Source organism: Gavialis gangeticus, unplaced genomic scaffold (assembly GCF_001723915.1).
Source record: "Gavialis gangeticus isolate Ggan-Ray unplaced genomic scaffold, GavGan_comp1, whole genome shotgun sequence".
Lineage (NCBI taxonomy): Eukaryota > Metazoa > Chordata > Crocodylia > Gavialidae > Gavialis > Gavialis gangeticus.
Window position 1 is genome coordinate 82663282 of NW_017729022.1, and position 27503 is coordinate 82690784.

A 27503-nucleotide genomic window follows, 5' to 3' on the forward strand; every position below is an offset into this window, starting at 1 on the left:
TCCTCCCCCTCTATGCGACACTGGCCAGGCTGCAGCTGGAGTACTGCGTCCAGTTCTGGGCACTGCACTTCAAGAGGGATGTGGATAACATGGAGAGGGTCCAGAAGAGGGTCACTCGCGTGATCAGGGGGCAGCAGGGCAGGCCCTACGAAGAGAGGCTACGGGACCTGAACCTGTTCAGTCTCCACAAGAGAAAGCTGAGGGGGGATCTAGTGGCCTGTTACAAACTAGTCAGAGGGGCCCAGCAGGCATTGGGGGAGTCCCTGTTTCCCTGAGCACTGCCAGGAGTGACTACAAATAACGGTCACAAGCTGGCAGAAGGTAAATTCAGATTAGACATCAGGAGGCGCTACTTCACTGTCAGGGCGGCTAGGATCTGGAACCAACTTCCAAGAGAAGTGGTACTGGCTCCTACCCTGGGGGTCTTTAAGAGGAGGCTGGATGAACACCTTGCTGGGGTCGTTTGACCCCAGTACTCTTTCCTGCCATGGGAGGGGGTTGGACTTGATGATCTGCTCAGGTCCCTTCCGACCCCACCAACTATGAAACTCGCAAATATTCAGATCAGTATTTTGCCAAGAATCCTTTGTGCCTTTGCCCTTCAGCACAGCTGGCACAAACTACCAGGTCAATGCCACTGGCACTTGAGCTGGTCTCCTTTCTCAGTTGCAGCTTCTGTGTTGGCAGAAAGAGTCAAAACAGTAACCATGAAGAATGGATTAGTTTCCTCATTGGGAGGGAGAAAGGCTGCCCTACGGGTATATGCTGGCACAGGGAACGTTGAGCAAACCAGGAATAACAGCCATTTGGAACCAGCAGTAGGTCCTGCTGCCCACTTCCAGCAATTAGGGGCATCTGTAAATCCCAGCTGGCTACACCCAGCCGTTTTCCAGCTTCACAACATAGCCAGAGGCTTAGCAACAGAAGCTGCTGTCCTTGCTAAGCAGTTTACCACCCACCAATTCCTTGAGCTCGGTGGGACAAGCACACCCCAAGAACATTTTTCTCAAGGTTAAGCTCATGAGAGCTTGTTACAGAGCAGATGGAGTCTGTTATTTTCTAGGTGAAAGGAACAACACTCCTAAATCCTTTCAAACACGTCCCTGAGTGGAGGACCAATTATCTAGATAATTATCCATTAAAAGATGTGATTTTAATACTACTACAAGTAAATGAGTTGATCCTCTGTTTTAAAAAGAACATATAGGATAGCAAATAATGGGAAAGTAATTTGACTCTTCTCACCACAGGCAGAGGCTTCAATGTTTGCTACATGCATTTACAGAATGCATACTTAGCTGTGAAAATTAGGGAAAATAAAATACACAGGTTATACTGGATGCTCCCTTAACACACCCCAAGGGACAACATTCATGGGGGTTTAAACATTTGGAAGTTGGAGTGTATGCTTTAAAACAGTGAAAATTGCTTCTGAAATTAGTTTGCTGGTATACTGCTGTTACATCCAAGCGAAGTGGCAGGGATCCAAGGGAATGCACTAAAAATGGTTTGAATCCTTACTAGATAGATGCACCCAAGAAAGAATGCATCTCCATCAATAGGCCTTTCACCTCTGTTGTCCCAACAACAATCTATTCAATCCCAGGTCCTTTTCAATACTGCCTGCAAGCATTAGGTGAACTGGTAACACAGACTCATGTGCCAGTAATAGAGAGTTAACTCACCACATCACTACTGCCAAAATGCCCCAGTGTTTGCACAAGTTTGGTACACAGATGGAGACTGGCTGGTTGAAATGAAAACTGAGCAAGACAAAGGTGATACCAGTGAGCGTAGAAAAGCATCTAGAATTCACTGCCACAGAGCAGTCTCCTTTAAATGGAGGTACACATCTAAAATTAGTCAATATAAGCCATGGCTTAGGAGTACCCTTGGGTACCTCATGGATGCCAAGCCTTCCCGGAACCTTGTTTATGGATGCAGCTACCTACCACCTTCAGTTAACTGGGAAACTCTCTCCTATTCTGAAATGCAATAACCCAGAGTCAGTTATTAACATCTTCATTTCTCATTTGGATTACCACAATGCAATATACTGGCACAAAGCCACTATAACTTAAAACTCCGAATGGTACGGATCTCTGCATTGTGTTGCCTGAGCAACAAAGGCTACTGAAAGTACACCAGATCTTTCCACCAAGCTCTTCACGGGCTTCCCATGGAATTCTGAATCAACTTCAAGGATTTGGTCCTTATTTTCTAACAGCCACATGGTTTGGGCCCAGGCCATCTGAAGACTGCCAACAGCCTCAGGAGGAAGACCACCATCAACAATTCTTCTTCTTCAGCAGGATAGAACTTGGATTCAATGAGGGGGCTGGACTCAATGATCTTCCGAGGTCCCTTCCAGCCCTAGTGTCTATGACTCTATAAGGTGAAAGCTCAACCATGCCAGAGAAGGCTTTCCCAGGAAACTGGTTCAAGACTACATCATGAAGTCTTCCAGGAACTAAGGACTATCACAAGTCTCCCCCCCCCTTCTCGACATGCGAAGTGCATTTCCCTGATCTCCCTTTCTCCAAACACTAACAGCTAAGCAAACCTAAATCCCCATCAAAACAAGACACTGCTGTACATGCTCTTCCCACTGTGTAAGTGGATGAGACCAAACCTGACAGATGTGCAGTCACAATGCTAAATGTACTTCCAAAAGACACGAATACTCTGGTAATGCACACACTATAACCTAAAACAGAAGAGAACTGAACCCCATTTTTATTGTACAGCAGATTACCATTCCTTCTGTGTGTTGGCATTTGTCAGATGGGCTGAAATTTGGTCCTCCAGCTGAGCAGAAGGCAGACAATTAAACCAAGTGGGAGCACTGGATGTTTTTATGCTGATCCCCAGAAGCAAGAGGAGAGGTCTGTCATGTTTTTTGTGCTAAACCAACCTTCTCTCAGTTTGTGTAACGTTTTATTTTGATTGGAGAAAAGAAGCAGCATTTTGATAAGTTAGAAGATAAAAAGTCTATTTATATTTTTTAATTAACCATGTTCTACAGTGTTATTAAGCAGCAATCAAAGATGCAGATGGTACTGATTTGATTGGCAAGAAGTGCACCATGCTGAATATTAAGGATCTCTGCCCCTATAAATAGGTCTAATCACCATCTGAAGCGTGGAAGGAAATGATGAAAAAAAAGCATTAATAAGGCTGTAATTAGGCCCTGCAGCAGCCTGCACTCTGCCATGACTCTCACATTCCCACAGACCTCTTGAATTTTAGCTCTGGAGCCCACTACCTAAGAGATACAGGTCTCTGATTTAGGTCTCAAGACCCCCACTTGCCAACTTCAGAGACCAGAGTCCAAGCAGGGACTTCTTCTACCTTTGGAAGACTATGGCGAGCCATGCACTGAGAGGAGACATAGCCCTTGCAAAGAAGGATTTTGTTCCCTGGCTCCTTGTCCAAAGAGCAGCACTGGAGAAGTGTGCTGTCAGGGACTGCAACTCCAGCTGTGCCTGCCTTGCCCACTCTCAATGAGCTAATTAAACTTGGCAGCCCAAACTCCCTGGCCACACAGGTGGGCAAAGAAAGCAGACAGCTGGAAAGCTTTAGAGGATACTGCTACCTCTTCAACTCACAGAGCAACCTATACTGTGGCAGAGCTACAAAAAGACACATCCCCCCTTGCTGCAGCATCAGGGCTCCTCCCTGCACATCCTAATAGCAATGCTACTATCCCCAGCCCTGTGCTTATAAAGTAAGCAACTTCAACAGTGCTAGACCCTGGCAGCAATGAGCACAGTTGTCTTCCTCCATCCTGTCAAAAAAGCAAGTCACCCTTTCTGCAGGAGCACACAGCCAAATAGCCACCGCATATTGGTAAAATCCAAGCAGCAGAGTAGCCCATCTCTTTGTAAAAGGGGAGTCAGCCCCCAACTTCCACCTGTTCCCCTCCACACACACAGCATGCTATAGCCCAAGGCCTCAGGAGAGGTGGGCTACTGAAAAGCTTACCTTATTATGCAGCAGGACTCATGGACTTTGTGTGCATCCCACATAGTGAATTCTCCCTTGCCAAAACCACGCGTATGGTTCAGAAGGGTGGGAAGATTGTGGCTAGCTTTTACGGGGCAGGTTGCTTGGTTGTTTTAGGTCAGGCGCGCTCAACCTCTGGCCCATGGTGCTGTGTCATCCCTGGCCCACAAGGCTTCCTACGGGTCTGGAAATCTGGTGGTGGGAGAGTGGTGCCACTGCTACCCTGCTGCCAAATCTCTGGACCCGGGGGAAGTCCTGGGCCCTGTGTGCCGGTTCTGATGCATGATCCCTACATGCAGAGCCAGGTAGGGGCAGCATTGGGACCTAGGGCCCAGTCCCTGTGTGGGGGACCAGAAGGGGATGGTGCCAGCTACCCTGGACCCAAACCTTGTTTCTGGGGTCAAAAGGGGGTGGTTCTGGGCCCCAGGGACCCAATTCTGGCCCATGGAGGATGGGAGAGGATGGCACCAGGCCCCCAGGGCCCAGTTCCAGCATGCAGGGCAGGGAACAGGCCATGCCGGGTCCCAGGACCTAATCCAGCCTTCAGACAGGCCCGCCCTTCACCTGGCCTGCAGGGTCAAAAGGTTGAGCACCACTGTTTTAGGCTATTAAAGCAGTACAAATGGGAGGGAGGGACTGGTTTAGCAGAAAGCCCTACCTAATCCATATCTAAGCGACAGACTGCTCCCCTAGTCCTTGCTCAACATTCCCCAGGGAATGGGGTTCTGCTGCTTCCACAATTACACCCACTTAAACAATACTTGCAATGTCAGATGAGAAGCAGAAAACCTTAAACTCCACGGCACTCTAGATCACCACTAAATGCTATCTAGATCACCACTGAATGCTACTGCTGCTGTACAACAGGTTTTATGGTAGGAAACACTGCATGGACATGCTTCCTCCTCCAGGACACATGCACAATGGCTTCCATTCCTCTACACACAAATCCCATTATTTTTACAACCCTTTACCAGCAACCACTGCATCTGGGTAAAGCAGGGAAAACATTATAAACTGGCAGGACTTTAAAATGCCAAGTCCCTCTTAAATGAATCTATCTACATGCTGGAGACTGCTTCCAGTCCAATCCAACTGAGTCAGAGGGTTTAGATAAAAATGGTCACAGTCTGAGTAAAGCTGAGCAAAAACAAGACCCTAACAACCAGGAATGTGATGCTAGAAAAAGAGAAACTCAGGAGAATATACATGCCCATGCACATTTGGGAGCAGCACACTGTCGTATAAGCTGCCTTCCAAAGTTGGTGGTGTTTCAGTTTGCTAAACTTATTAATTTCTGATACTGAAGTGGGGATATGGGGGTGGATAGTAAGAAACAGGTATCATGCCAACTGGATTCAGCTAGGTTGGCTTTAAAACAAAAGCTGAAGTGCCTCCTGTCATTACCAACATGAAGGACTAGATTTGGGAAAGGGGTAAGGGAAGAGGATGTGCTCCTTATCAGAATTATTATCTCCAAGAGAAGTGGTGCTGGCTCCTACCCTGGGGGTCTTTAAGAGGAGGCTAGATGAACACCTTGCTGGGGTCGTTTGACCCCAGTACTCTTTCCTGCCATGACAGGGGGTCGGACTCGATGATCTGCTCAGGTCCCTTCCGACCCTAGAAACTATGAAACTCTGAAGAACTGCCTCTTCCTCCCCTTCCCGGCCCTAGCAATGATCCATGCAAAGCAGAACAACCAGGTTACCAGTGGCAGGTCAGCCTTGTCCCACTTCTTTCTGAAAACACACTTACCTGTGCAGGACCTTTGTGGAACACTTAGGGGCTTTGAAGGAGACCCCTTGGCTGCTAGGCCACAAGAGCCCTACTGCAGGAGGGAGTCAGCACTTCTGTTGGGAAGCCAAGATCTGATCACATCCTTTTGCAACCCGGGGCCCCAAAATCAATGCTTTTACTGCTGCAGCTTAGCTACTGACCAAAAGGGTCACATGACTCTATGACACCCCCCCACCCCCATTCAACACAGCAACATTAAGATCATAGAAAATTAGGGCCAGAAAGGTCCTCATAAGGCCATCTACTTCAGCCCCCTGCTCAAGGCAGGATCATCCCTGACTAAGCCATCCATGCCAAGTGTCTATCTAATCTGCTTTTGAAAGTTTCCAAGCATGGAGATACCACACTTTCTCTAGGCTGCCTTTTCCAACACCTGACTATCCTCATAGTCAGAAAGTTTTTCCTAAAAAAGCAAGCCAATGAAGGCAGTGAAATCTTGGGATAAGGGTTCAAGTCCCCTCCGGCTGAGGATGGCCTACAACCCTGGTCTTTCACTTCCTGGATGAAGACTTTAATCACCAAGCTATTGCACAAACAGAAGACAGCACAAATAAGGAAGGCAGGTACACAAATAAGAGCACCCCAAGTCAGGGGTCTTGGACCCAGAAGCTTAAGATTGGAAAGCCAGCAGGCTAGCCACTGGGCTATAGCAACTGACCCATTATTGAAGTATTAATAAAGTATTATGTTTAATAAGTGTTTTAAAATAATTATCAAAGAATAAATAGGCATGAACTGGAAGATCTGGCATACAGCCAGGAATGTTGTCTCTTTGGGTCAAGAAACAGGTCTCAGAAAGGGCTAACATGCCTATGAACTTGGCAAATATATCTACTAATGGAGTCAAACTTTCACCCCTGCACCACCCTGGACCAACCCAACCTATGAAATGTCCTTACATTGTATTGGCTTTGCTGTCCCATCCCCCTCATGATTAGGGCTGAGGAGGATGCAAACTCTTGAGTTCCTGGTGTCCTACCTTTCTGCTCACACATGGCAGCTCTCTCTGGAGATGGGAGACTGCCTGTAATGCAATTTGGATCACAAAAATCCAATGAGATTAACTCTCCCGAAGATTTACTTTCAAATAAATAGCTGCACAGCAACAGAGATAAATACCAAGGGGCAGTTATGTGAAATGCCATTACATTAAATTCTTAGGTAAATAGAACTCTATGGCAGAGGCTAAATTAATTTCAGAAATGTGCTTTAATCATAACTGCTCTGTCAGTGAAGACAGACTTTGATGCTACCACCTTCCACCATAGCAGATGAGAGGCTTCCATCCCAGATCCCATTCCATCTAGCTGGCATCTAGAGTGACACTTAGGCACCATCCTATCCCCACACTTTTCAGGAGTCCCTGAAAAATGTTACCACATTACATGCCTTCATCTCAGTCTTAAGGTAAAGTCACTGGAAGTGGCAAGGAGGAAGACCTACCCACCTTCTGCATTAGCAGTTTTCTCAGAGTCCAGGGTTAGCCTTTGCCTCTGCCCTTTCACCAGATTATCCAGTGTGAGGCATCTCATCTGCGCCCATTTCCAGACAGGCCTAGGATACGTCTCAAGGCTCTGCCATATCTGAGGCTTCCTGGGAGCCATCAGCCATGCTGAACCATCTCAGCTGGAGAGCTGGAATGCTCAAGAACAGACCCATAAGACCACCATAGATTCAGCAAAGAAAAATACTCCTCAATTTTAATATCATCACATATAGGCATTAATATATACTGTCCTTACTTGATTCCAAGAAAAGGTTTTTTTCTCCCTCATTTAACAGGGCAGAAAAATGTTTTTTCCAGCTTGGAATCAATTACAGGGTGGTGTGTCCCCAAACCCCATCCCGCAGCCGCAGCCTGCCCCCTGCTTCTCCTCCTCACAACCTCAGGCCCCTGAACTCCCCCCACTGCACCATCTCTGCATCCCTGCAGCCTCAGGGCCTCCCCTTCCCCCCCACCACAAAGCCTTGGGCTCTCCCTTTCCCCCATCTCCCCCCCACACCAAAGCCTCTGTCCACTTCTCCCCTTCATAACATCTTACCCTTGCTCTGGAGCTGGCAGGTCCCATCCCTACTGTAGCCTGGAGCCACAGTGGCATGGAGCCAGTACCTCTGCTACAGGGACAGGCTGGGGTCATGCTCCATGCCCAGGCTGAAGCAGGGATGGCACCTGCTGGTGTGGAGCAAGGGTAAGCGGTGGGAAGGAGCATGGGGAAGGGGGATGCAGAAGACGCATGGTGGGGAGACAGGGGGGAAATGAAGGAAAAGGGGGGGTAGGGCTCAAGACTATAGGGGGCAATCACAGGAGGGCTAAGTATGGAGGGGTGATAAGTGGCAGGGGCAAGCTGCCTGCCCCCTCCACCTTCCCTACTACTACTCGTCTTCCATTGCTCCTCCTACAACCTACCCTTTGCTGCATCCTCCACCTGCCCCCCACATTGCCCATGCATCACCTGCCCCATTACTGCCTCTCATTGCCTACAGTGGTGGGCGGGCATTTAAGACAGTCCTCCAATAATTAGATTCTATACATGGAAAATTATAACACACATATATATTTTCCATGTATAGAATCTAATTATTGCAGGACTGTCTTAAATTCAGGGCAGTCTTGGTTTCAGGTAAATATAGTATTTTGGACATGGCAGCACCTCCCCAAAACAAAATGGCCAATGACTTTTTCCAACCCAATGGGAACTGACTTTTTGGTACAATTGGCTCCAGTCTCATGCAGGACTTTTGTAAGCTCCTACCCTCTTCATTTCCTGTCCCATTTCCCTCCCACCCAGATGCAACCAGTATCCCATACTACTTGGTCCCTACAAAAATAGCTGAATATGGTACAGTACCTGTTTTCCCCACCCTTGTGTTGCTAAGGCTCCAAAGAAAGTATTTAAGAGAGTTTTCTATCCAGTCTGGTCACATTAGACCCATTAAACCTGGAGTATGAAAGATATGGCCCCCAGGTGGAATCCAACCTGTAGAGCCTGTCACCTACCACTAAATTTCTAGCTCCAGAGCTCCTCTGGGGACACGTATCAGGGGCAGGGGGGCAAGCATCAACTGCATTAAATCCCTGTGCCGTTGCTGCTCACCCCATTGCCAGGTCTAAATCCAGTTTGCAAGGCTCCTCATGGTCCAGATTCAGCTTGTGTGGAGACCTGTGGATCTAGCCTGGTGAGTTTGACACCCCTGCATTAGGCCAATTCGTCCAACTTTGTACACTCAACAGCAAAAGGCAGGCTTGTGCTTCTGAGAGAAGATACAGCAACAGCTGGGAAACCCTGAGACAGAAAGAAAACTAAGTGCTAGAAGAGGAAACATATTCAGCACTGCCAAAGCTAGCCAGCAGAAACACCCCAACAGGGTGGCTTGTGTGGGAGGAACTGTTATTCCTTTAACCCAGCTTTGTCACCCTGGAAATCAATAACCTAAACAAAAAAAAAAGAGAGCCTGCAGAATGGACTGTTTCTTGGCAGAAATTTTCTTGTGAAAGGGTCAGAGAGGAGGCGATTAACAACAGAAAGTGCTTTCAAGTGATAAAAACGATTCTCTTCAAACTCATCTACCATGGCCACAGGATACAGAGTTTCATTCCATCCGAACAGCTCCTCTCAGACGCACAGTCCTCCTCTTCTCCTGCTCACTATCTTTAATCTTCTGAAAGCACCTGCCTTGCTCTTTCAGGCTTATCTCAGCACTATTTTTTCCCCAGACACTCTTCTTTACCTACAATTCAGGCAGAGCGTGCAGGGACTGCAGTTACCCAGCATTACCAGAGACTGCAGAGAAGTTCCCAAGGGATTATCTGCTTGCAGTTTTCCTGCCACTCAACTCCGGGATTCTGGAAGTAAAAGCAGCATTTTTTTTCATCTGAAAGGATGAATATTAACTCAGCCAAGCAGATGTTTAAACTCTGAGTGACAGAAAGAGAGAAGACACCAAGGCTGGCAGTCTCAGCTACTTTTAGAGCTGCATACACAACAGAAATTGTCCTGCCAGACAGGACCCCACTTGAAGATGATGAAGGAGCACCCAGGTTGTGAGATCAGGGTTCGGGAATTCTCACCTACTTGCAAGTGGCAGCTCTCTCCATGGAGCTCAAGCTTTCATGATCAAGTCCACGCAGCTTAAGGTTGTGCTCAAATAGCTATGGGTGCTTAGACAGCGGTCCAAACCTGGTGCGAGGGTCCCTGCAACACAGCATGCTCCTCCCAAGTCTGCAGACGGCTCCTGTTAGTTTATCCCAGCTCATAACTTTGCCAAGCAGAGTGCACTTAGGTACATGCTAGACAGTTTAGCAGCTGCTTTTCTGAGAACCTTATGAGCACCAATGAACCTGACAAGAACGTCAATTCACACTTTTGCCCCTTGGGAAAGCTCTAAGCAGCTGCTGAAGGGCTAGCACTGCAGTCTCTGAAGCTCACTAGTAGTGCTCTCCCCTCCACCCACAATTTATATTTGCCTCTTGATAGTAAGTGTTTGGAGAGGTTCCCCCCACCCCAGCCTTGCATATGAGCAATGAGCTGGAAAAATCCTGGAAGTGCAGGAGCCCTGGAACAGGGAACAGTAGCGAGACCTACTTCAAGCCATGTTTCTAGGAGCTCAAGAATGGGAAACATTCCCTGGTTGTTTTTTTTCCTGAAGACCGTGTCACCTTTGAAGTCCTTCCAAATCCAGGGAAATAGAGATCAGCCTATAGGAAATATGCATGCCTGAGATATGTTTGTAGAGGAGTAGACTATCTGTAGATATGTTACCACAACCAGAGCATGCACAACCTTGAGCTGCCATGCAGGCTTGATGGGGCTGGAAGCACAGGGTTTATTGGTAGAACAAACCCCCTGTTCATATAAACTGGACCCAGTTGGAGAAGAGGAAAAAAAAAGAAAGTAGAGAGGAATTTAATTAAGGCTTCAAAATGTTGACTGAAATTCAAACGTGGGGGAGAGGGGGAAAGGAATTGGCCCAATTTGATCAATATTAACAAGCTCTAAGATTTAGTCTCTCACCTTCATTAAGAGGAAGATGCAAGAGATTTCAAGTGAATAAAGCACCGGAACAACTGCATCATCAGCACCACTTCACACAAATTCCCAACCCCAAAGCACTGGGAGAAAACTGGACACTTGTTTCTGTAGCTGTGTCATACAGGACAGCTGTTGTTGTGGAAGATCCACTTTAAAGAAGACAGCAGGTCTAGCAGCCTAGGGACTAGTATTCTTCTCCAACCATGAAGTCTCTCTGAGGTGCACCTGTACCTCACCTTCTATCTGCACCAGATGCAGCTGCAGAGTGACCCCATGCACTAGTGGGATCCAGTGTGCAAAGCCATGTCATCTGGCTTGCAGGGCTCCTCAGGGGTCTGGAAATTTGGTGGTGGAGGAGTGGTGTCAGCATTAAATGCCACAGCTCTAGGCTCTGCCACAGCAGTTAACGCTGCCATCACTCCCCCACTGCCAAATTTCCAGACCCATGGGAAGCCCTGCAGGCTGGATGGCTGTGGGTCATAAGCTGTATACAACTGCCTTCCTCCTTCCCTCTCCACATCTTTAAAAATGACTCCGAAATAATGACAGGACTATGGCAAGTGCAGAAAGAGCTGTGTTTGATGGCTGACCAGGGAACTATACAAGTAAACAGAACCCACAATGCTGAAAAACAAGCCTCAATTATTTTCTTTGCACATACAAAAGCTCAAATTGGTTACGCCTGGAAGGAGTAAGGCAGAGAGCAGATCACATCTGTACTCCTGCCAAAGGCTTTGGAGGGGCAGCAGAGCAGAACATAGTCAGTGTGACCAGGAGGATTGGTCGACAAGTGTGAAATAACACAGAGGAGCCAAAGGAATCAATGGGAATAAAACCAAAAACAAGTCAGTGAAAGCAACGGGGTTTGAAATGGGATCTATATTCCTCTGGGAACTGTCAGGCCACAAGAGGAAGAGAAAAAAGAAGCAAGATAGGTCATTATCAGATACAGCAAGGATACATCAGGGGAAAAAAGCCTGAAGAAATGTCAATGACATAAAGGAACCTGTGATCAGCCCCACAGAGAGGTCTGCTGTGCAAGTGTCGTTGGAAAGGAAATGCTGCAGCAAGAGAGAGGGTCAAGAAAGCAGAGTAAGGATGAGCTGGCCCAAAGAATATAAGCTAAGCTCCACAGAGCATCATCATCTAGTGTAGTCTTCAGTATGGGGACAGGGGAATCACTAGCACAGGAAAATAATCAGATGGTGAATTTTATCCTCAAGACAACAAGGCAATGTGTCAGGGAAGGTACCTCAAGCACAGTGTAGAAGCACTGCCCAGGCAAGACTCTCAGAGCCAAATGAGAGAGATCTGAAGAGAAGTTATCTGAGGGGCATTTGGAGGGGCTGGACGTGTTTAAGTCAGCAGACCTGGATGATATTCATCCAAGGGTGCTGAAGGACTTGGCCAGTGTCATAGCAGAACCACTGGCGAGGTTGTTTGAGCACTCATGGCACTCAGGTCAGGTCCCAGAGAACTGGAAAAGGGCCAATGTTGTCCCCATTTTCAAGAAGTGGAGAAAAGATGATTCAGGTAACTATAGGCCAGTTAGCCTCACCTCTATCCATGGGAAAACCTTTGAAAAAATTATTAAGGATCAGGGACGCCACATAGAGGGTGCACAGGGGTGCACATGCACCCCCTGAGAGTGCCGGTGCACCCCCTGCCAGGCTATGCTCCCCATTTAGCTGGCGGGCAGGGGAGCAGGCACCAGTGCCCTCCCTGCGAGTGCCAGCTGGGAGCAGGGCTGCCAGCAAAAGCAGCTGTGCCACTTCCAGAAGTGGCCGTGGGACTTCCAGAAGCGGCGCAGCCGCTTTTACAGTAAGTGTGATCAGCCGTGGGGGACCACCCCCCCCCAGTCAACAGGATCAGCCGCCAGGGGACCATGATCAGCCACAAAGAGGAGGGCTACTTTTATGGTTAGGGCCTGCAGGTAAGATCCTATGAGGAGAGACTGAGGGACCTGAATCTCTTCAGCCTCTGCAAAAGAAGGCTGAGAGGGGATCTTGTGACCATCTACAAATTCATCGGGGGGCAGCAAGGAATAGGGGATACTCTAGTTACAAGGGTACCCCTTGGGGTTACCAGGAACAACGGCTATAAACTGATGGACAGCAGATTTAGATTAGACATTAGGAAAAATTTCTTTACCGTGAGGGTTGCCAAAATCTGGAATGGGCTTCCAAGGGAGGTGGTGCTCTCCCCTACCTTGGAGGTCTTTAAGAGGAGACTAAACAAGCACCTAGCTGGGGTCATCTGACCCCAGCACTCTTTCCTGCCGAGGGCAAGGGGTTGGACTCAATGATCTACTGAAGTCCCTTCCAACTCTAAAAATCTATGAAATCTATGAGGTCTTGCCAAGAGAATGGGGTTCAGATGGATCTGGTGGCAAAGTCTCTATTCATTGGTTTATGTCTCATTTCTAGCCCTTGAGCCCTCTTAACACAGAATCAAAGAGCACAGGCCATTCAGCTGTTATTGCTACCATGAATCACTTCAGGGAGCAAGGGAAAGATCTTTAAAAGTATATATCCCCTGCTTTTCCCCTTTGTCTATGTCTGAGTTCAAAAGCATCATCTTTGATGCTGGAAGCACTGACAGACTGGCAGGGAGAGACTTGGGTATTTCTTTCTTTACAAGGAGTCCCAAAGAGCAAGCAGGTTAGCTCTTTCTGCTTCCCAAACAAATTGAAGGAAATGACCAAACATAATTAATCACATATCAAGCAGACTGAAAGACCCCCAGTCATCCTTTCCAAATCACAATAGCTGAAGCAGAGCATGAGAGAGTAGTAACATCAGAACAAAATCCACACAAAGGGACACTACAATGCAGAAAGTCTCTCGAGGAAGACACCAAAGTTAGTTTGCTTCTAGACCTTGCAGGAGGCCATGTAAATGATTTCTAGTCTGTTCCAGAGCAATCCCTGCGCTCTTGGAAGACCAAATGTTTCAGGGAGTTGAAACAGATACAGAGCCTCTCAGTTTCCCTTTTTCAAGCCACTTTCACCAAGACTCCAAGTCATTACCAACGATGGCTGCCAGGCAGTCGAAGTGAAAGGGGCAGATGCTTCCTCAGCCCGACAAAGGGCATTTGTGCCTAAAAGCTTGCTAAGAAGAATTTTTCCAACTGTTTGAGTTAGTCTAATAAAAGATATTGGATTTACCCAAAGAACTTTGTCTGCCTAGGGGCTCGTGGTCTCACTGCAGTCTGTAACCAAGGAACATTTACATCATGTGAAGCACGATGACAGCATGTGCCAATGGGAACCTTGGCTGGTACAGCAAAAAGACAAACGGGCTGGGAGAACCAGCTTACTCTTCCTTAAAGTACACAAGTTTTAGTATTTGAAGAACAACTGCAGTGCTGTAGGAGAGATAACGGCCCTGAACATACCAACTATTCTGCCAGGAAAGGCTCAAGCACTGTAAAAGTGCTCAGCATTTGAGCCACTTTGTAAAACCTCATCACAAAAGGTTTGTGCATGTGGAGAGGAGGGAGGTGATGGTTTGTGCTTACTACTAAGACAGCCTTTTATTTATTTATTTTTTTAACAGTATTCATTATGCTGGTCAGCAGTGCCCCTCTGCATACACAGCCAGGTTCGATACCGCTGCAATTTTATCACAGTTGGCTGACTCATTCTTCGTTTTGAACATCGGAGAATTTTAGTACAATAAATGTATTTCACCACAACAGCATTTGTGTTCATTTTGCAAACATTACCAATGCATTTTTATTTGACATATAATTGCCCCTCCACAGCTAACCATGGCAAAACCAATGTGTATTTTAGTCAACGGTTTGAAACAGTTCCTTATGCACAACATACATTTAACATCAAAATTTGTACTGTAACGTATGTGCGCATGTGTGTTGAATAAGAATTAATTATTTTGATGCAATGCAGGAATAAAAGTTAAGTTTTGCATAATCTAGTGGCTTTCTTCCTACTAGCTGATTGGTTATGAGCAACTGCCTGACATACAGATGAATAACTATTCTGGAAGATTATATATCACAATGCTAATGCAAACTAGCATCTGACTTTCTGGATAATGACAACTTAACTAGCTCACAGCCTGCAGTCCCTTCCCCTGTCCCTCTCTACCTCCCACCCTTCTGGGCTTTTCCTTGGTAGACTGCATTTCTGACAACCTGTTTCAGATCGATTTCCTTCTCTACCATGACAAACATACACAAATCACAATACAAATACCCTTCAGCTTTCCTCATTCCAGGGGTTCTGCAAAAGCCTCAGTGCCCCCCCTCCCCACACACACAAACTCCAACTCAAAGCTGTGACACCACATTGCACCCACTATAGGATTTAAAACAGTGGACTTCACAATTCATTTCTAAGGAATGAAAAATGGGATGTAACAAAGCATGTTCAAAATCGGTCATCCAACCAAACAGGTTACACTGAATGAATCTTACCACTATTTCATTTTACCACGCATCTCTAAGGCTCAAAAAAATCATAGATATGCCAAGTCTATCACAGCTAGAAGGCATTTTGATTCTATGTAAGACATGTTAGAGCTTAAAACAGTTTGTTAAATACACTCCTAGTGCGCCATCCATAGCTCTTTGCTTGCCTCAGATCCAACTGGGAGGTAATGTTTTTAGTTCTGTGGCACCTTTTATGCTGAAAAGTCTCTTCAAAATGTTCCCTATCCCCAAGGAAATGTGATCACTGTGTAGGAGATGATGGTGCCTAGGGCTCTGGGGAGAAGGCCAAAAGCCAGCTGAATGCAGCGGTGCCACGCACCGGGTCAGTCCGAGGGACTTCGTCAGATTCGCATTCTCAGCCTCTGTGTCTCCCCTTCCTGGAACGAGACTCTAGCTTGGAGGGTTGTAAAGAAAAGCCTTCCAGCCTGGAGGCAGCATTATTATCCACCTGTCCTTGAAGACAGCCTCGACCTGCTAGCTTGGAAGGCGTCCTCCCTTCACTGCAGTGTCCCAATACTGCTGGCACATCACCTCCTCACTCCTCCATTACAGCAGGGGGCACAGGCACTGAAAACCTCAACCCCTCCCGCCTGCAGAGGGAGAGACCAGGACGCAGAGCAACAACGCGACCTGCCCAGGCGGGAGCAGGGCACGGGTCTCCTAGCACAAAGGTCGCTGCCACAGCCTGAGAGCTGGCCCTTCATGAACCCGCACGGCATGAAGGGGCACGGACAGAGGATGACTGCGTGAACAAGGAGCCAGGGCATGCGCGCCACCAAGCACCCACGCGTGTGCACACATGCCCGCACACATGTGCATGTTCTCGCACCCATGCGTGCCCACAGACATGCGCGTGTGCACACGCGGGGCGGGGCACACACGCACACGTGTACACACCTACTCGTCCTGCCACGGGGCCTTACACCGGCGGCCGCAGCAGGCAGCGGCCAGGCCGGGGCGCCCCCCACAGGGCAGGGGGGCCCAGCCTCCCCGGGAAACGCAGCACCACCCCTCCTCCCGCGGCGCCTCACCTGCCACGGGCGGGACACGCCCCCTCCCCCGCTGCTCGCCCCAGGACCCGGCGGGGAAGCAGCCCCCTCCGGCGTTCATTCACTTCCGCCCCAATGAAGCATCACTTCCGCCCCTACTTGGCATCACTTCCGTTTGTGCCTAGGTCCCTCTTCGTTCTGGAACGCTTCCTATCCTGGCAGGGCAGCGCCCCGTAGTGCGCAGGCGCGACATGGAACGCTCCGGCGTGGCGGCTGCCGGGCTCCTGTGCCAGGGGAGGGGAGGGGAGGGGCCAGCTTGCTAGTGGGAGCATGGGGCAGGGTGGGGCCCCTTGCCCTGGGCTGCTGCGTGCCCCTCCCCCCCAGCCCTGCAGTGTTGCCAGTGTTCAGGAGCTGGCCCCTCCAGGGAACAAGGGGCTTATGGTTTTTGTGGCAATATTTGCTGTACTGAGCCCATGCAGCAAGTGCCATGGCTGCTCCTAGTGTCTCCAACTTGAAGGGGGTGAGGGGACCACACTGTGCTCCAGAGCTGCACATCCCACCTGCCACCTTCCTCCACAACTTGGGAATGCTGCTGATGTGTGCCTCGAGATGCACCGTGGCCATACCAACTCCTGGCAAAAGTTCTGCCAAGCTGCCAGTGCACCTCTGCATGCTCGTGGCACACAGTGCAGCTCTGCTTTGCACAGTGACCTCTGGAACGGCTGGCACCAGGTCCAGGTGTATCTATCTACATGGTGGCATCGGAAGCCTCGCTTTGTGCTGCAGACAGGAAGGCTGTGGCACCGCAGACTGGCTTTGAGCCAGAACTCGGGAGTTTTGCTGGCAGAGCTCTTGTCATACCGGTGCTTCCCTATTGTAACGCTGTCCTGCTTAGCTGTAACGAAAGGGAAGGGGTCACGGTCCCCCTGGCCTGGTTGCAACCCTCAGGCTGACAGCTTCTACCTTGACGATGTCCCTTATAACTAGGGTAACCGTACATCCCAGTTTGGCTGGAACAGTGGTGTATTTTGTAGGTCCTTTTGGCATCCCATCAGGTTGGTGAAATCCAAACAAAAGTCCTGGAATCAGCCACCTAACATGATCACTTCTTCCTCTGCTGATTACTGAGCATGAGTACAGCAGCAGAGCCAGCCTTAAGGAAAAGGGTGCCCTGGGTGAACTTTTACTTTGGCGCCCCTCTCCTCCCTCCTCCACCCAGGTCAGCAGCGCTGCTGCAGGCTGGGGCATGGGGTGCAGTCCAGCAGGAAGGCAGGCAGGCATTGCTGCTACTGTGCAGGAGCAAGGTGTGCGGACTGCAGCAGACACCACCCAGCCCACATGTTTCCTGCTTGGCACCTGAGGAGCATCTGGAGGTGCAGGGGGCCAGCTGGAGGTAGGGAAGCAGGCCAGGCTGGGCACTGCTCCAGTTTGCCCATCTTGCTCCAGCACAGCAGCAACAATGCCCACCTGCCTGGCGCACCATGCCACTCTGGCTTCACTTGAAAGACAGCGTCCCAGGTTTCCTTAAAAATAATATGGTTATCATACCTATAACCATCCTTTGTGTTTACATTGCCAAACTTGCTTCTGTATGCCTTTCTGCTTCTCTCTGTCTCAGCTCTGGGGACAGATAAGAGAGAAGAAATATCTGGCTTGTGCCTTTGCCTCATCTCCCACCAGTGGATCTGGGTGATATCATACTGCTTTTTAAAAGTGATGAACATTTGTTTAAATATTTTAATGAGTTCTCATTGGTTATGCTTGCTCCCTTTTTACATAGGCACAGAAAGGAAACCTATCTGAGCAAACAGTGTTTACTGGCACAAACATTCTTGAAAACTGAATCTCAAAGTGGTATGTGCAAATATTAATTATAATGAAGTTTGAGGGTCCATGTGCAAGTCATCCTGCCAGAGGTGTTTGCATGCGCATCTAGGATCAGAAACAATTCCATGAGTCTTATCTAACTGGTTTCAATTTAATCAGTGCTATTTGAATAGCAAGGATTAAGTGCTACCGAGAATGGTTGATACATAGATTTAAAGCCAGTGCACAGAAAGCAACCCCCCCCCCACACAGATTACTCAAATAATTTCAAATTGTGAATACATTTGAGGAAATCATGATCTGCTCATGCATATTCACAAGGAAAAGTCTAAATTCATTACATAAATTACTCACTGCGCATTTTTCATACAGTTCCACTCATTTGCGGTAGGAACCATTGTCATGAACAATTGTTGCAGGCTAAGGCAGATAGCGTTATTAAATATGATGAGATTGCAAAGCAAATTAGCAGCCAGCAGCGTAACATTTCACGAGCCCACAAGAGAGGTTAGTGCAGTGCTGGTGCCTGTGAAGTCTTAATGAGGGGACCAGGCCACTGACCTGTGTAGAGCTTAAAGGGTACTGAAAGGACAAGGAGATAGACCACAGGGTAAGACTGGGTGAAAATCTCTGAGACGAGGAAGTTATGAGAAATGTAAAAGTCTGCCAGAAACTCTATGCAGAGAAGGAAAGCAATAAGACCTAGCAGAATCTGAGCAAGGAGCATGTGTGTGGGTGTCAAGACCTGTCAGAAACAGAATAGGGGAGCGGATGTAGAAGCAGCAATCCAATCTATTCTGATCCATTTTTATTTATATACTGCTGATGGAAAGCCCTTCAAGTGCTTTACAATTACTCAGATAAAAATTCAATTCAATACACTCTGGAAATTCAAAGCAAAGAGAGAGGAGGCGGGTGCTGGGTTGGGGCAGCCCCACGGAGAATGAGAGAAGAAAGGTAGTAACAGACCTGCTGCAGGCGGATGGCAGTGAAAGAATTAACAGATTTGGGCTGATAAAATGAAGACTGTGAGAACCCCAGTACGCCTGGGAGGAGGAGGAGACGGGGTGGGGCAAGACAGCAGTAAGACTGGGGTCTACTAAGAACTGGTAGCAGGATTGGCATAATCCCAGTAAGACACTGGTGGCAGGTAAGAAGTAATAATATATTTATCTCCACTACTGATCATGTATCAAAAACCTACCCCCTGGAGACGAGGCTCAGGGAACTGGAAGATATGTTTGGACTGGGCCATTAAAAAAAATCTTGAGGCAAATGAGAAAAGCAGCTGTTTTACCAGCATTTAATTCAGCTAAACAAGCAAGCTGACAGGGCTCGCTTCATCTCTCTACCCACACAATTTGTCGGCAGATAGAGTGGCATCACTCTCAGCCAGTGAAACAATGGATAAAAATCCATATCTCTCCAGAACAATTTTCTTTGACTGTTTAATGCTCCTGAGGACAGGACCCAGTTACATAAACTGGTACAGAGAGCTGGTTAATCCAGCCACAGGCTTCATTCTTCCTGCCAGTACTCTGCATTGGCAAGTTTGAGTAAACAAAATAAAAATTGGATAGTATATTGTTTCTTTCCCTGATTAAGGGCATAGTACTGCCCATTGTTTCATAAAATAGGTAAGATATAGAGAGCTCCCTCACCCTGTGCAATCAACAGGCCCTACTTTTTCTACAGTGTAAGGAGGTAGGTCCAGCTAATTTGCCAAACTGTGCATCACATCCCTGAAAGGGCATTGTCTGTAGGCTAGAGAGTATGCTTGGGCTGGCATTCAGTCAGCTACCACACAAGATGACACCCACAGAACACAAGAAGAGCAGGCCTACTAGTTGTAATTTGGGGAGCTGTAAATAGCACCTAACACAGTGCATTGTGACATGCTTTTTCAGCCATCTCACTGCTAGTGGCAGAGTGCCCTTAACCTGTTTAACAAAACCAGATGTTTGGCCTGATTCTCCAAGTTGGCTGTCCTTATGCTCTGCCTGCTGTGGCTTGTCAGAAACAGAAGCCTAACTGGGCACAAGTGGCTGATCTGGAGAAGCTAAAGGGGCACTTACATTTCCCCATGCTTTTTCAGTACTTTCAAAGCTCTCTCTATATAATTATCTACAGGTCTTATTCTGTCTGCTGGAGTCTCCATTACAATAATATTTAAACATTTTGAAAGAGTCCAGAGTTCTTACAAGAGACTGGGCTTTTCCCCCCTGTAAGGTTGACTCACTACTGATATCTATACAGAAATCTATCATTCGTTTGTATTTCTATCATAGACATAAACTCATATTTAAAAAACAACACTTGCAATTCATTTGGACAACTTTTCATTTTTGTGAAACTGTACCCTTCATCTAGGATGTTTTTCCTAAGTAAAAAAATATCAAATAGCTGAGCACATTGTTTAATTTGTTCTTTCTGGTGCTGCAATGTCCCTTAGCAAACACAGCCATGTTCAGCAAGTAATTCATACTTCAGTTTTCTCACCTGAAAAATATGAATAATATTGATCCACCTTTGAGTTTTGACCATGAGGAATCTCCATCTTTGGAAATTTTCAAGAGTAGATTGCACCAACACTTGGCTGGGATGGTTTAGTCAGGAACAGTTTTCCTTGAGCAGGGGACTGGACTAGATTCCCTTCCAGTCCTACTTTCTTGTATCCTATGAGATCCTCAGCCTGAAAAGTGCCAAGTGCTATTGTTATACTTTGCACCAAGTTTTAATAAGAGAACTCCAGCAACTGAAAAGAAGGTGTGGAAAAGAAAGGTGAGCAGACCTTTGGGTGTGTGCAGGTACATGTATTTTTTGGAGATGCCTCAAGTTTCTCCTGATCTGTTGGATACCACTTGCCAAATTGTAATGAGCTGATTCTCACCTTTGTACAGGGTCAGGCCAGAGCCAGAAAACAGATCAGCTCTAACTGCAGAATTCCCTGCAATTTGAAGTTTCTTCAGATCTGAGGTTTGGAATTGAATTAACCAGGGATGTTTGGACCTCAGGCTTTGATTCAGGCCCAGCACTAATTTTCCCCATACAGGAACAGACATAACAATGGCTTACAATAAATGGAGAGCTCCTCCTTGTTCTGTTCCCTAATCAGTTTTGGATAGGTAGCATTTCCCTTTAATGCATAGTATTTCTCAGTACATGCTTCCATAATAGTGGGATCACACAACACTAAGCAATGTGTCATGTTAGTCAGGAAATAAAACAGAATTTTAAAAGGTGCCACAGGTGCTCATAAATACACATCTGCACCACTGAGGACACCCAAACAACTAACACTGATTCACAACAGGGTCACTCCTTCCCACCATAACCTACCTCCCAGGCCAGAACACTAAAACTATATGCTACCTTTTCTACTCTTGTGGTCATGGGGTAGGAAACCTCCGGTATAAGCCAGCCAGAAGAAGCAGGCAGAACAGCAGCAGAAACAACTCAACCAGGGATAAACAGCAGCAATAATAATATCATTAGATTAGTTTGCACAGTTTTGACTTGCCATTTTCTCCTGTGGCTGCATGTTCCAGCCTTCTCATGTTCTCTGTTGCACCTCCTCAGCCTCACTCCACTCCTGCTTCTCCCCTACTCTCTCATTCTCTTCCCTGCCCTGATTTCCTCCCATTCATTTCCCCCTGTTTTCTTTTCATTTTCCTGTCCTCTCTTCCTTCCTTTTTCTACTGGTTTTGCTTATCTCCTGACAACTAAACATCATGGTGTCATAGAACTAACATATCATTTACCAGTGTCCCATCCTTCATGCTGTTTGCATGTTACACCATGCCTATCTTACCTAATAGATTGTAAACTCTTTGGAACAGGGACTGGGACTGCATGTTTGTACAACATCTAGTGCAGTAGGGCCTCGTACTTGGTGTAGCCGCTAACCTTAACTAGGAATGTATTGCAGCTCCTTTTTTTAAGATTGCACTGTTGCATTGATGTAGGGGGCTTTTTGTCTATAAGTTCCCTTATTTTGATTTTGAAATAACAAAATCTTTTAAACATAAATAGAGCTGAGGTGTGGTAACAAAGGGGGGCTAGCACTGTAGGGGAAAAGGTTCCCTTTAATATATGAAATAAAACAGAGATTATCACAAAAGATCAATATGTTTTATCCACTGTTTTTTCTCCACCCTCTTCTTTCTTCGTTCCCCCTACCCCTAATGCAAGTCCTGAGCAGGGCTGACCTCATTTAGCACATAAGATCAGACAAGAGAACAGCTCATAATAGTATGGCTGCAGGCTAAAACTTTCATTTTTGTAGCAAAGAATTCCTAGGGAACCTAATAACAAAACTAGGGATCAAACCCAGGCTTCCTTCATAACATAGCAGAGTACTCCCACTAGGCTCCTAGGCAAGACATCAAACATACCATGTAACGCCTTTCAAAATAAAATCTGATTAAAAATATATAGAAATATTAAGAGCAACTGTTTCCTTAAGACAGGGGCGGGCAATTATTGCAGGCAGAGGGCCGCTTACTGAGTTTTGGCAAGCCATCAAGGGCTGCATGACAGGCAGCCAGGGGCAGATGAATATTAGGGCTGTGAGAAATGTTGCCAGCTGCTTCATTTTGACACTGTTTCGACCAATTTCAGGGTCAAAACAGCAAAATCGGAATGAAACAAAGGCCGTCGAAATAGCCTCAAAACAAAACGAGGCTAGTCAAAACGTTTTGAAAGTTGAAACGTTTCGACCATAGGCTGGGGATGGGAAGTCACTCTAGGTGAGCTGACTTCCCATCCCCCGTGCAAGATCCGGCAGGGAATGGGAAGTCAACCCAGCTGGGCTGACTTCCCATCCCCAGTGAAATGTCGAAACAGTGTCGAAACAGCCTTTCTGTTTTGATGGAACTGAATGGAACAGCTGTTTCAACTCAAAATGAAATTTGAAACAGAACACTGTTCCATCGAACCATCAAAACTCAAAGGTAAAATGGAATGGCACCATTTCGCACAGCCCTAATAAATATTAATTTTATACATTTTTTAGGGGCTCCACAGGCCAGATAGAATGGCCTGGTGGGCCGCATCCAGCCCGCGGGCCGCACGTTACCCACCCCAGCCTTAAGAGCAAAGCAGGAAGCCTAGAACAACAGTGTTCTAGGGTGGTCACCCAGCCAAGTTGTGATCTGGCACAAGTGGCTTAGTTTTCAAAGTCAATACAGGATAAAACATATTCATAAGGCCTCCTTCCAAACAGCCTCTGCCCTTTCCATTGCAACTCCCACTATTTATTCATACCAGACATACTTACAAATATTTGCTTTCATTATGCGAGACTTGTTCTCTTTCCAGCATTATACTGAAAATTTGATTCTAGCTGCTATTGCAATGGCACAGTGAAGTCTTCACAACGTTTAGCCAACTAAACAAAACCTTCTTGCCATCTTAATAGGGCACCAATGTAGAACTCAGGAAATTTGGCTTCTATTCATGCCTCTGCTACTGTGACTCGAGCAACTAATTGAAACTGTCATGTCCTCTGATTTTTTCTACCTTCTTCAGACCTACAGTGGAAAAATGCTAAGTATTAGAACTGGTCTCAGAAAATGGAAGTTTTAATGATTTTCCATTTGGATGTTGAAAGAATAAGAAATAATAATAATAAAAAAATTGGTGAAAACTTCACCCCACATTTCAAGCTGCTGTAGTGCTTTGATTTTTTTTCTTTTGTGCTTTTAATTCCTATAAAAAATGGGATGGAATTTTCAATGACATTTCATCCTAGTTTTTCAAACAAGCTCTTTTAAATATTCATATATTAATATCTGAATCATATATCTTTGAACTAGGTTTCTTTTCATGGTATTTTATCAGTTTCTTACATTAGCTTCAATTTTTTTTTTAATTTTAATACTTCTAGACATTAGTCACTGTCTGATGCAAATTTAGAGGATCTCTAAATGTATCTAGAAGCCTAATAAAAAGGGGAGTATGAAAAGAGATACAAGTGCCTACAGTAAAGGTTACAGTTAGAAATAACAGGAAAGAAATAAAGATTTAATGACAAAGCATACACCAAATATTAGTAGGCAAAAATAATCCACCAACACATGTTTGTTTAAGTAGTGACAGCAGTAACATGATGCATTTTAGGGCAGTGTTTCCAAACAAATTAATGAAGAAAAACAAAGAAAGCAAGCAACACGTATCAATTGCCATTTTAATTAATTAGGGGCATCATCAATTAGAGTTTGATCTTGTGGCACTAAAACAAGTGGAATGTTGTCCATTGACTTCATAATTCATAGACAAATAAATACTGGGTGAAGGACTTCTCATCCAAAATTTTCCTGCTAACAGTCTTATTCCTGCAAAGGTCACTACAATGTTTAAACAATTTTTCATCTTTTCAAATACAGAAGGAAACCAAACAAATCAGTACTGTGTGTGAGGAAAAATCACTCCTGTCCACATTCATTACTCTCAGTAAAAAACTCATTTGGCGCATCCACACATGCAGGCACGTGTGCTTGCAGATGCTCAAATAGGACCGGCACAAATTTGAGCTGGGGATTTTTGCTTCAGCACACGTGCCCAGATATGCACTTCAGTGTGGGGCAAGTTGTGCCACCTGGGTCAAAAATAACCCTGACCAGCTCCTCCTGGATCTGCAGCCAGAGGGACCCAGAGCCTGAGGCCAGCACCCTAGCATAAAAACCTGTCCTTTGCTAGCCCCAGCAATATAAAAAGCTGCCCTGGCAAGCAGCTAAGGACTACTTGCCCTCAAGAGCTTCAGGGGAGAAGCCTCTGGGAGGAAGTTGGCAAGGTCCCTTCCTGTCCCAGGATGCTGCTGTTGCTGCTACTCTAGCTTCTAGGGGAAGTAGACTATGCACCTTCCTACTGTAGGCTGTTGCTGCTGCTGTAGGTAGCCTACTTTCAGGAGATTCTGGGGCCACCCTTACATTCCACCCAGACACCAAGGAGTGGGACCTGCACAGCGAGGGCGTGTCTGAGGCACCCTAGTGGCTGAGTCAGTACTCCACCCTCATCCCACAAGCCACTGGGGACCTCAGCTGGCAGCTCCTCCATGGAGCCATTGCCACAGGCATGTATGTGGCAAGCTTCACAGACACTCCAATCTCCTGCTTCTTCTATGGGCAGAGGGAGACCCTGGTGCACATGACCCTCAACTGCAGCAGGCTGCAGCCCCTCCACCACCACCTCCAGAACCTCCTCCTGAGGTTCTGGTTGAATTTCACCCCCCACCTTTTTGTTTTTGGTCACCCCATCCACAGCCCCACCAAGTCCCAGGACCTACTGGTTAACCTCCTCCTGGCCCTGGCCAAGTGGGCCCTGTACTTGGAAGGAGGCTCTGGCCAGGAAGGTGCCTGGAGACTGTGGGGCCACTTTCCTCTGACTTGTCTGAGCACGTTTCTGAGCAGAGCACCAGTGGGCGGTGTTCACCCGCTCCTTGGATGCCTTTGAGGACAGGTGGGTGCAGCCCAGGGGGCTCTGCTTGGTGTCCCCCTCTGGAGCACTTACTTTCATGTTTTGACCTTTTGACCCCCACATCACTCCTATCCTGTTTTTTACCTTAGTTGTCCCATGAAATCAGTTGTTCCATTCTTCCATTAGCCCCCATATAGTGGAGGCTACTAGTTTACTGGGTGGGCCTTAGAGCCCATGGCAATTTTGAATGGACAAATAGGCAGGAGCTTCTGAGGCCTGGCCACTTGGTATCTGGGGACACTACCCCTTGTGCCGGCTGAACTGCAGATGCAGCCCTAACCTGGAATGGCCCCTGCCTCCTCTACTCACTGCAGCAGTCTGGCAGTGGGGGCTGCTGCTTGGCTATGACCTGCTGTCACCTGCAATAGCATGTGGCCCCAAGGCTGTGTAGGGTCTATTGATATAAATATTGATATATTTACAATGTTAAAGGATTTTGGAAGCCTAACAGTGTCTGTATCATCATAATAAATTCTAAATATCTATATGTTTTGATGTTTGCTTTTGGTTTTCTTATCATAGAATAATTAGAGCTCCCCCTGACCCCTTCAGTAACTAGGATGTGGGAACAACTGCCCCTGTAGTCACAGTTCCTGCCAGAGGTCTCATCCTGTCTGGCAGCTTGGCATGCTGGGGGTGTGATCAGCAGATGTGGAGTTTGCAGGGGGGAGGTGGAAAGGGGTATGGAGGGATGTAGGGGGATGCAGGTGGGTGTGTGAGTAGGTGTGGGTCCCCTCCCCCCACAACACAGGGTGCAGCCCCCACTTCAGGACATGGATTGCCCCCCCACAGAGGCCCCAGTTCCCCCACCACAGAGACCAAAGCTCCCCAACAGGGCCTACGCAACAGGATCCCTGCACCACATACATGCCCCCCCACTGGGGCTACAGTCCGCCCCACAGGGCCCACAACTCACCTCCTCCTCATCCACAGAGGCCTGCTGTGGCCAGAGCCTCCAGTGGCATGGCATGTCCCTGTTGCCTCAGAGCTGGTGCTGCCTCTGTTGCATGTCCCGGGACCGGGCTGGCTCACCATGGTGCAACATGGGGCTGTGTTGCTTCAGGCAGCACTGGGGCCGCTCAAGCTGTCACCTGAGGCCCAGCCCTGCATGCAAGAACCATGTATCATGCCAAACCACGTCCTGCTTCCATGGATCCATCCCAGCCTGCCAGCATGCAGGGCTCGTAGCGGCAGGATCCAGCTCAGCATAACACATGATCCCCATGAGCGGGGGTTGGCCCTGGGTGATAGCCCGAGTGGCCCCAATGCTGCAAATATGCAATGCAGGGAACTTTTTTTCATTTTCAGTGTGCCTCTTGTGGCATCTCAAACTGGTTTGAGACATAGCAAGAGGCACGTGTGCGCTCGTCTGGATATGCCCACTGACTTCAGTGGACTTGGATCAGGCCTTAAATCATAGAACCATAGAAAACAAGGGATAGAAGGCACCTTGAGAGGTCACTTATCCCTACTGCCTGCCCAGGAATGGATCATCCCTGTCTATACCATCCCAGAAAAATATTTGTCTGACTGGCATTTAAAAGCTTCCATTGACAAAGATTCCCCAACCTCTTCAGGTAATCTTTTCTAGAACTTAACTACCCTCTTAGTCGGAAAGTTCACCCTAATACCTAACCTAAATCTTCCTTGTTGCAGTTTAAGTCCATTACTTCTTGTCCTGTCTCGGCACAGAGAACAATTATCAGAGAACAGAGAACACTAGTATCTATGTATTTTTATATCTGAAAGCAGTTATCAAATCTCACTTCAGTCTTTTCTAATAATCATTACAATTCTTCCAGCCTGTTCTCATATGTCCTGTCTTCTACAGTGGACCCAGCCCACAGACCAAACTGGCACTGCTCCTCCAGCCTGTGGGGTGAAAAGGTTGGGCACCACTGTTCTAATCATAGGTGACTGATAG

At 47.1% G+C, this 27503-nt stretch overlaps 1 protein-coding gene across 1 annotated transcript in view; it reads right to left on the reverse strand.

Annotated features, from left to right (window-relative positions):
• Positions 1 to 16419, reverse strand: part of WASHC1 (WASH complex subunit 1) — a 74147-nt gene extending 57728 nt beyond the window's left edge. Inside the window, exon 1 of the mRNA XM_019515497.1 lies at positions 16319 to 16419. Coding sequence (XP_019371042.1) covers positions 16319 to 16397 — 79 coding nt within the window. The 5' untranslated portion in view covers positions 16398 to 16419. The remainder of the gene's footprint in view (positions 1 to 16318) is intronic.
• Between the last annotated feature and the right edge of the window lie 11084 nt (positions 16420 to 27503).